The 10,882-nt window shown below is 39.4% G+C and overlaps 1 protein-coding gene across 1 annotated transcript in view; it reads right to left on the bottom strand.

Moving 5' to 3' along the window:
• Positions 1 to 8,555, bottom strand: part of bckdhb (branched chain keto acid dehydrogenase E1 subunit beta) — a 58,703-nt gene extending 50,148 nt beyond the window's left edge. The window contains exons 1-3 of the mRNA XM_028471587.1: positions 8,313 to 8,555; positions 7,050 to 7,127; positions 4,719 to 4,787 (exon numbers count right to left, since the gene is read on the bottom strand). Coding sequence (XP_028327388.1) covers positions 4,719 to 4,787; positions 7,050 to 7,127; positions 8,313 to 8,508 — 343 coding nt within the window. The 5' untranslated portion in view covers positions 8,509 to 8,555. The remainder of the gene's footprint in view (positions 1 to 4,718; positions 4,788 to 7,049; positions 7,128 to 8,312) is intronic.
• Between the last annotated feature and the right edge of the window lie 2,327 nt (positions 8,556 to 10,882).

Consider the following 10,882-nt stretch of genomic DNA (forward strand, 5'->3'; position numbering starts at 1 on the left):
CACCTGCATTTCGAAAAAACACCCAAATGTCGCCAAAACGTTTTTACACTTTCATGAGGGGGAATTTCAGACACTTCAATATTGAAATGTGTAGCAAAAACCTACATGGTCACATGACGCGAGGTAGCTGGTCATATGACCACTTCTCTCCGAGAAAATGGTACGTGTAAACAGAAGAGGAGACCAGGACATTTCTTAGCATTATATTTAAAATGTATTCCCGCCACATTAGACGTGAAACAACAAAGTAATGCTGAGTTTTATACGGAGGTTCTGAGTGTCCATCTTCCTACAACGAAGTCTTACGGGATGAGATTTCACCAGCGTTATGAGCCGCCTGCCAAAAACTAACCTGGTAAAAGCCAGATTGATGTGTAGCCCTCCCTCTAACTCCAGTTCTCCACATGAATCTCATTCTGTGTCTGGCGAATCCTTTCGGAACTAGAGATGGTCATGAACAGAATGCTTAAAGCTGATTGGGCGAAGCGCCTGTCCACCATGATTTGTTTTAGCCAATCACTCGGTAACAAATGATGATGTCATCAACATGCGCCGCAGAGACGCTGCTACAACAACAACAAGGCTCCGCTTTGCCGACTTTATGCACAAAGCGCCCCTCGCTGTTGCTCTTTTAAAAAGGAAATACTGGATTCTTCTAAAACTGAGTTTATAGCAGCTTCCACACGTTCATCCTTCTGTGTCGACATCTTGCTATTTTGATTTAGAGCTATGCTAATCGCACTAACCCAGCTAGTTCCTTTCCCCGCAACTGTGCATGTGCCAGTTTTGCTTCGGCGCTTCTGCATTCGTCACACCCAGATATCCCACCCTAAACCACAACACTGCCTCATGATTGGTTCGAACCGGTTCGGTTCGGGTTCGAAAGGCAAAGGCGGGAACAGCACAAGATGGATTCTGGTGTTTGTGAACACCAGGAGAATCCATCTTGCAGGCAAGGTTAGCCCAAAACAACCTTCAGTAGAAACACGTTCAAAGCAGGGTGACCATGGCTCAGTGGTAGAGCGGTTTGTCCAGTAACTGAAGGGTTGGGGGTTTGAATCCCGATCTATCCAAGTCATCGTCGTAGCATCCTTGGGCATGGCACTTCACCCACGTTGCCTCGTATGAATGTGGTGACTGTGTGAGTGTTGGTGGTGATCGGAGGGATCAATGGCACACTATGGCAGCCTTGCTTCTGTCATTCTGCCTGACCCGGGGTTTCCACTGGATACGTCTCCGCTGCGCCACAGCACCGATCCGGTATTTCACCGCTGTCCGCCGTCCGGTAATTCACACCGGTTGCGTTTTGAGTGCGCCGCGGTGCGCTCAGTTGAACGACTGTGACGTTACGAGACAGAGCAGTTCTCACGATATTTATAGAATCGCGCGAGAACGCGGTTAAATGTATGTGTTATAAATGCAACAATAAACAGGTCAGTGTTCCTAACGAAGGAGAACAAGAAGGTTGGACTCTGGTTTTGTCATAGCCACATTTTTTATCAACAGCCAACAGAGAAGAGATAAAACTGCACCAATAAAACATGAACTAAATCAAAGTTGCTGCAGTTTACAGTGAGTTACAGTATGAGAGAAATCAATATAGTGGATGTGAATTTGTTTTTACACATTATGACGTTTTGATGATGTATTTACTTGAAATATAATCTGAAGTGTTTTATTTTGAAAAGTAACCCGATATTTTATTGAGGAGTACGTGCTTAATTTCTTGTTTAGCTTCATTTGCTCTGTGCTGATTGATGCGTCGTGCTCCGGTGTCCACCAGAAATAGAAGCCCTGCGTATATCTGGTGGAGGGCACCGGACTACCGCATCTGGGAAGGAGCAGACACGCACCGCAGCGGACCCGGTGGAAATTAACACATAGACTAAAGTGGAAACCTATCAGCTCCGGTGATGCGGCGGTGACGTAACGCAGCGGAGCCGCATCCAGTGGAAACTGGAAGTCAGGGCAGCTGTGGCTACAATAGTAGCTTTCCACCACCGTGTGTGGAGTGAACGAATAATGCACATCAATGTAAAGTGCTTTGACTGTCTATGAAAAAGAGCTATATAAAATCCAATGCATTATTATTATTGTCAAAGTGACATTTGTCGACATTTAGAAATACCGCTTTAAATTTGCAAAAATCTGTAATGGAAACCCAGCTACTGTTGAATAGAGCGAGGCAATAAGAAGGAAGTGTGTAAAAGTCATCAGTGAGGCCACATGCCCACTTTCAAACCTCCACCTGACTAAAGCTGTTCATTAGCCTCTCCTCTGTGTATTGGCTGTGGGTGGTAGAGGTGTGAGCCACACTCCTCCAGCACTGAGAGGGATAAAAACAGCTTTGTGCCCATCACTGTACGCGGGGATGAGATGGAAAATAATGATCGCCTTTCAAAGGTCAACACCTCTGACGTCAATGAAAACAAAGGCTGATGTCGGCTACTGTAGAGACGGATTACAGGCTTCCAGCCATTAAAACGACACACAATATAAACACAGGAAGCACTTGAAACAGGGAGAGCGCTCTCGCCACTACACGTTAATCCATACCATGAACAACAGGTGAAATTAATCAACTTAAGCCAATCTGTTTGGGAAGAACTGGATCGAGTTGAAGATGTGAAAATGCCAAGTTATAAATTAATATTTAACTATGACATATTCTTTCCAAGTGACAGGCAGGCGGATAAAAAACAGTTAGAGGCAGAACCACAGTCTGTGTACCCTGGCATAGCCGTAAGACAGGGGCCCGTTGGGGAGTGCTGCCTGAGGCCTGTCACCAAAAGGGCTGAGCCAAGTGCAGAAGAGATCTGGGCTCGTCTATACACACTGGCCTTAGTTAACATGCTCAGTGAGGGCGATGATATTCTAATTCTGATCAGAGACCGCTTCAGCTTTCTTTTTGGGGAAAAAGCTGGACCTCAGAACACAGCGTTGGCTCCAGAAGTAAAGTGCTTGATGGAGGTTGGAAAAGCTCCGGGTGAAGAACTCCTGATGTGGTAAAAGGCAGCCAGGAAGCAAGGCCATTTAATCTATGGTTTATTTACCTTTTAACCCTCACTTATGGTAAAGATCTAGTGAACAAGTGCAAGAACAAGATACTGAACACAAGCGAGTGAAATGAATTTCCATAAAAGGGTGGCAGGGCTTAGCCTTCACAAGGAAACATCAGAGGAATAGACCTGCAGCTTCTCTACAATGAGAGGAACCAGTTGGAGTGGTTTGAGTAACTGGAGCCATTACCTCCCGAAACTCAGGCTTCTTTGTCCAAGACACACATAGCAAATTATTAGGCTGGCAAATCAAATCAAATCACATCATGCCATGGAGTTAGATTTAAAAAGAAAAACAAATCGCAACTTATTTGAATATATTATTCATGGCCTAAATTCCTAAAGGATAAGGCAAATAAAACCATTACAATGTGGATCCCAGATGCATAACCACTAAAACAAGACATCAAAAACAAAAACAAAAAAACAGGTGATATATTTACACTGAAAAAAATAAATACTAACAAGAGCAGCATTTTGGCGCATTGCTGACATATAATTTGCAAAGAGCTTTACTGTTGGATCTTCTAAGGCAGTGTATCTCAAATGGTGGTATGTGTACCCCTAGGGGTACGCAATGGCACTACAGGGGGTACTTGAGAGAGTGAGAGAGAGGAAAATTAACAAATAGGTATCAGTCTTGGTCCCACCCCAGGCGTGAGCTGACCAAAATTTATAAAAAAAACTATAGAAATAAATCTATTCAGGACCCACTAAATCTGTGTTTTTCAACCTTGGAGTCAGGACCCCATGTGGGGTCGCCTGAAATTTTTGAAAAATTAAAATAGATTTTGGAAATTTTTTAAATATTGTTTTTTTTTTTTTTTTTTAAGAATTAAAACAACACACACTCTTAAACACCTGTACAGTATGTCTATACTTTCAAAACTAGTTCAACTGAAATGCAGTTAGAAAAAAAATACATCTGAGCTCAAACATGATCAAAAATTGATTCTCAAAAAAAAAAACATCTTTGGGGTCGCCAGAAATTCTTGATATCAAAAGGGGGTCATGATCCAAAAAAGGTTGGGAACCACTGCACTAAATACTGTTTCTTTCCACTTATTTACAAAATGAGAGTATTTAAAATGTGTGTTATCACATGTTTATTCCATCATTATACTCTATAGTTGTTTTTAAATAGTTTTCTAAGCAAAATTTTGTAGTCTGATAAAGGGGGTACTTGGATTCAAGAACAAGAGAAAGGGGGTACTTGAATGATTGAATGAATGAATGAACAAATGAAAATACTATTTACATTTAACTGTTTGTCATGCAGTGACATAATAGTGTCTCTCTCTCCATTGTGTATATTATCAGCTATTTACAATAACTTTCCATAAAAGACAAAGTGGCAGCATTTCTCACTGCACTGTATGAAGTTAGTGTTTGGATCCTTCTGGTCCTCTTGTTAACTAAAATAGCATTAGCAGTGTTCTGCTGCCACCTAGTGAATGAAGTCGTGCAACACAGTTATTGTCAGACTTATCTCCTCCCTTTCAAGTCATTTTACTCATTACTTTGTTATCTCCTCTGCCATTTCAGTGTTTATCTGCTGTCCTTGTTGCCATCCTTTTTTGTAATAAGAAAGATAGATTCGGCTAAATGTCAGAGTAGATGTACAATTTGTCAATTGTGAAATGCTAATTGTCTTCTCACCGTATTTGTCTCTCAGGCCCACTGTGCATCTGAACACTCCTCCAAAGGCAACGTCTTCACCAAAGATGACTGCAGATCAAAGGGAAAACACAGACCACCATGTTTGTATGTTTCTCAGCACAGGCAGAGTCGATAGTAGTCGGCAATATTGGATGAAACCTTAAGTTGGGAGCAATCAAACCAAAAGGGGTCCCGAATACATTTAGAATCCCAGAGAATCTCAGATAACTTGAAAGCTGGTTTTACTCTTCACTTTTTAAGTGCCTTTACATAAAGATCTTGTTTGGTCAATTTTGGCCATTTGCTTTTATCACTAGTAGTTACCATCTAAACATATATTTATAAATTAGAGTTTAAACATCAGTTATTTATAAGACTGGAAATCTTGGGATTTCAAAAGAGGGGAAGAAGAAACCTTGTGATTAAAGAGGAACTAAACCCAAAACCCATTTTTTTCTGCTGAATACATATGTATTTGGTATTAAGTAGTGCTGTTTATTAATTCTAGTCCCACTCTTCACATTTTAGTAAAAGTATTTTAACTTTGTGTATTAAGTTGTAAAATGTCAGACTTACTGGCCTCTAAGGGTTGAAGGCCGGCTATTACAAGCACATTTTGCTATTGGCTAAAACGGATTCCCCTGCTTCATCAACTTTCACTGTTTGCCCCACCCCTCCTGAGAGGCGGGAGGAAGGTTTCCTCCAATCACAGTCTTCAGTGAGCATTGATTGACAGTTCTAATGAAGAACCGCTGTCTTCAGCAGTTAAGTGTTTGACTCTGTGCTTCTATAAAGAGCAGATTCTGCGCTAATCAGAGGGTTTGTCAAGCTATCTGCGTATTTACAGACACAACATGAGTGTATTCCCGTCTGTCTCTCTGTGTGTGTGGACATTCTTCTCTTCCTCTGTGTGTGTGTGTGTGTGTGTGTGTGTGTGTGTGTGTGTGTGTGTGTGTGTGTGTGTGTGTGTGTGTGTGTGTAAGCAGCGTTCCAGCATCTGTGGTGTGTGCGTAGGTGCAGCTTCACGTGGGAATTGTGTGTGATTGTAGTATTTGATCACAGATGTTACTGTGCACTGTGAGTGGGCGTGTCTTACTGTGTCAGGAGCAACACCCATAATCAAGGCAGTTTTTTAATCCCCCCCCCCTAGTGGCAGCTTAGCAGAAAGCAGGGGTTGTTACTCTTTAAGCAATAAGGTCTGTTTTTTTTTCTTTTTTCTCTATATGTTTATGTAGGACAAAGTGCCTGAGGGTGTTTAAGGTTTGACCTTACACAGCATTTCCCTCTCAGACTGTTGATGTTTTGTCTTTTGGGAAAGTGACGATTGCTGTTTGCGTTTATAAGAGAACACATTTAGCGAACTCAGCTAAACAAGATGCTAGGAAATTAGTTTCAGTCTCCAGCCTTGTTTAGTACTACAAGGCCCCTGTCCTGCATCGGTTAGATCAGATAAGTGCAATAGCCTTCCTCAGAATGGAGATCTACAGTCCTGCTCTGGAGTTTGTTTTGTTGAGGACATTCAAAAGTGTCATAATGGCTTTCAATGGAATAATGCACTCACAGACATTGGGCTGTTTTTCAGTGTCAAAGCAAAATGTAGTTATTCCCATCGTGGATAACAGTACATCAGATAGGAAATACAGAATTCACTTTCTGACATAGAAATGGCATTATAGGTATTACTTAAAAAAGAAAAAAAAATGTATTTCATTTTTACACATAATCAAGCAGAAATTACAATATGACACTAAATATATCACACATTTACATGAAATGTGTCTTCGTTGACGGGTGGTCAGAGACAGAAATGTCAATTCTTGTGCAAAATCTGAGGTGATATGAGGGACTTGACCTTCTGAAATTGAAATAGTTATATGACAAAGACTATACCCTCAATGTAAAATCGAATGTCTAGAATTTCCTTTACAATGAATAAAGTATTTATGCATCTATTTATTTAGCTTCAGCAAGGGTAGCTGGACGTCAAATCGTGCGTGATCCCAATGTGTGCTTGTTTCTGCGCATTTCTGCTTTGCATAAATGTGAAATTAATGATAACAGTTATTCTATTACTCTATTAACCATATTAATGCATGACTTTTGAAAGTTCAATAGCCTGCAATGACATCTAGGAACATTCAGGGAAAGCCGATGAAACAAAAATGTGAAAACTAACATGGAAACAACACAAAAATGGGTAAAATGAATCAGAATAGGTGACATTTTGAAATGAAATCTTGGAAGCTCTACCTAATCCAGATTTATGATTCATGGCTAGGCCATTATAGCAGGGTTGAAAGTTTGCACACAATTAGAATGTCAGTATCCTACCTGCAGTTGGATCATTAGCCAGTGTGTTGTCCAAGGCACTTGTAATAGACTGGAATAAGTTCATCTTCTGGGTAGGCCCTGCAAATCACAAAAACCTTTGGAAAAACCCCTACATTGACTGTGACAAAAAACTAGATTCAAAGAAATCACAATAATGAAATCAAAGCAGTCAATATTTGTAAGTGTATCAACATCATTGCATCTTAACCAGAAATACAGGATATGTGAATAGAGGTCAGTGTAGGGCTGGGAGGTATACCGGTTCATACCGAATACCGGTATATATTTTCGTTATGATATGAATTTTTACTATACTGCCGTAGCGGTATATTTCATTACACAACTTTAGGAATGCTACGCCTAAACATTATGAACATGTACCATGTGTGCATTTTCTAGATGTGTATGATTTTTTTTTGTTTTGTTTTTGTGAGTGGAATAGAAGGATAATAATATTGGTGATTATCATGATTTACTATTAAATCACAATACTAATTAAACATTAACTGTTTAAGGTGCCGCACTCATGGATCCTTTCTTCTGTTAACGTGGGTTCTTATCCCTATTTTTGTATATTTTTAAATATATATTTTTATATGTATTTTTTTTTCATTTTAACATGAAAAAACATGTTAAATGCATTACATACGTTAAAATATGCTTATATTTTGATAAGCGCATTTGTTTTAAATTGCGCTATACAAGTAAAGTTGAATTGAATTGAACATAGCAAATTCCACTTTTAATAGCAGAAATACGAAGGAAAAAAAAAAACATTGTAAAGTATTTCCTGGGTTAGGCCTAAAATGAAAGGTTTCGCGGTGCAGGTAAAAATAAATATGAGCTAAAATAAAACTGCCGGAATTTTAGGTCACGTGGTGCACCTAACGCGTCACTGGCCAATGAGGGGCGCTCCGCCTATTCATACGTTTCCGTATGAATAACCACGACATATATTTTTATTTATTGTTTTACAGCAGCCACAGTTGTTAATAATATCATGAATTAATTCACATTTGAATTCTATTTAATCAAACCCAAATTGATGGATTACTGCGCTAAACCCTGATTATTACATTACAGAACAATGTCATCCGACAAACCAGTTGTTAGAGCATATTTTTTTTAATTTTACAACTTCTATGTCAATCCTTATTAAAGTGTTACACCCATTTTAAACTGTCCGTCATTATTCTTTGCACATTAACAAGGCAAACTACTAAACTAGTGGACATGTAGTGAGGCTGCTGGTCATTCACTCACCATATTGTGTGGGGACGGGGTCAGGCTGGAAGGTAAAGTGAGCTGCATGTCTCCGTTGTGTTTTTGAGTCGCTTTCACAGTCTGGAGAAAGTTTTAATAAAGAAGCTCCATAAGAGCTGTGAGCTCCACCACTGCCGAACGAGAGGGAACGTTTAGAGTTTACACCTCGAAGGAAGAACCGAGCAGCAGCCGCCATCACTGTTGTTGTCCTGAACAGGAAGGGCAAGAAGTAGTCAAGTGCAAAGATCGTCCATTGAGAAAAAAGCGACCCCTCAATGATGAAGCATCGGTCTTCATAGCCCAAAATGGATCTTCAACTATTTACTCAGAGACTCAAATATAATACATCTAATGGCATTTGTGGGGCAACTACATATGTACAATATCTACAGGAGACAAATTAACATTAATGCAGCCATTAAAACAGACACAAGTCTGGTTTTTCATTTTATGAGGCAGGGTGACACCTCCTGTTTTTATGTAAACCTTTGGGCAAAAGTCCAAGCTTTGATTGGACCAAAAAGAGGGAGGTGGACGTCATGCTTTCTAGACTAGTGCGAGTCTTCGGCTGCGTCCGAATATTCCCTCCTATCTCCTTTCCTATCCACCGCCGTGTTTAATTGGTGGCCATGATAAAGAGCGTCCGAGTTCTCTTAAAGCTCAGGAAAAGAGGCTCAATGCTTCCTTTTTACCTCCTTTAACCTTAATGCATCCTTTACCAAAAGAGACGAGATAATGCTGACCCACAATTCCTTGCGGCGACAACATTTAAAGGGACACGCACACCCGAGCGCTGGCGGAGATTGTGCAAGTTCAATAGAATAATATGTCTTGAATAACTTTAAAGTAATAATCTAAAACCCATATCTTAAATGTAAGACGTATCATATTATAACTGACATAAAACAGATGCTCAGTGGTTCCAGAATGAGAAATCAGAGACATTATTAGCCACATTACAGTGTTTCATTCAACATAATGCATATTTGTGAGTGGAGTCACATTCTCATTCTCAATGTGACGTTCTTTAGTTTCACTTTTGTTCCTTGTAGCCAGGTAGCCTCTTTTCCTTTGATTTAAATTCAAACCACGTGATTTTTTTAGATTATATCAGGGGACAGTGTTATAAATGAGCTTTTAGTCCATTTTCGGAAATTTGTATTTTTTTTTCACCACGCCAGACGTCACTAAACTATCGTGCCCTTCCCTGTATGCCTTTGCATCTATGATATACACCCCCGGGACATGTAGTGTCAACATCCGTTTACCTCCAACATGGCCGCCCAGAAAGTGAAAGCCCTCTATATCACCAGGGGTGGTCCGTACGGCAACTGTACAAATAGCTACTTTCTTAAATCCTCCGAACTGAATATATCAATAGATAGCTACACACACAGGGTTACAAGGATTACAGTTGCTTTTAAAAAAAATTACTTGGGCCGCCAATACGATCCACTCAAACCAACTTTCCATTCTGACCTGTAATTTTGTTTTACAATTCATTGTAAGACAAAGATCATTCTGTATAGTTTTATGTATTTCACATCCTATCAAACCAAATCCATGATGCATTTATTTTTACTCACAAATAATTGCTACCATGTGAATTTGCTTACTCAGTATAAATTAGAACAAATGATAATGAGCGTCACATGATGAGATGAAGGCTCGCCAAAAATAGATATTCTCATAGGAATCAGACATTTCCCATTGTGGAAGGGAAAGTACCAGCAGGCAGGTTTAGGTCTCAGTCACCTGTGTCTTTAATTAAATTATTGTTTGTCATGTGTTGTAAGGTAACTAATTTAAATATGTTCTGTAACATGTGTAGTTTATTCTGTTATTGAGTTTGCTTTAGTCCATGGATGGAGGCAGGAAAGGCCAAACACTATTTTTCCCCAAAGATTTGATTACTTTATTATGTTCAATGCAGTGAACAGTCATCTGATCATCTTTCGTGGATGTAGGGTCTAGTAGTGATTGTTTGACCCATTTCACTTTCTTGTAGTTTGTAGTGTTCTTAGATCAGTTTCATTTTTATTCAACCAAGAGCAAATGTGAGTGTTACAGTTTCTATCATTTCAGTGATGTAAAGAGTCTGTGAGTAAAACATGTCTGCAGACAACTAATAAAAATGATATTTTTAGGCAGGAAAACGAGCAATTTGAACATTAAAATGCCCTAGTTTGCACTTCCACGTATTCAATATGTGAAGTATTTAAGGCCCTGACAATATCCAAGCAATAAGTGACAGATATCAGTCCCTGCAGAATCATTTATAACATTTCCTTGATTTTTGTGACCAATTTTTATTTAATTTGGGGACATTCTGTGGAATAATTTCAGGAAAATTGCAGGATTGAGGAAAAATTGAGTGTTTGATTAAAAATGACTTCCATCATGTGATGCAAGCATGGGGAAACTGAAATATTGTATCATTCAATTTGTGTATTTGGAGAGGCTGAGATATCTGCAAATGAATTGTTAATTTATATAATGATTCATGTTTTCTGTCATTTTTACTTTATTCTGTGGCATGGCTCTGTTTGCAAGTCCTCTTCTTTAACCAT

Source organism: Gouania willdenowi, chromosome 16 (assembly GCF_900634775.1).
Source record: "Gouania willdenowi chromosome 16, fGouWil2.1, whole genome shotgun sequence".
NCBI lineage: Eukaryota > Metazoa > Chordata > Actinopteri > Blenniiformes > Gobiesocidae > Gouania > Gouania willdenowi.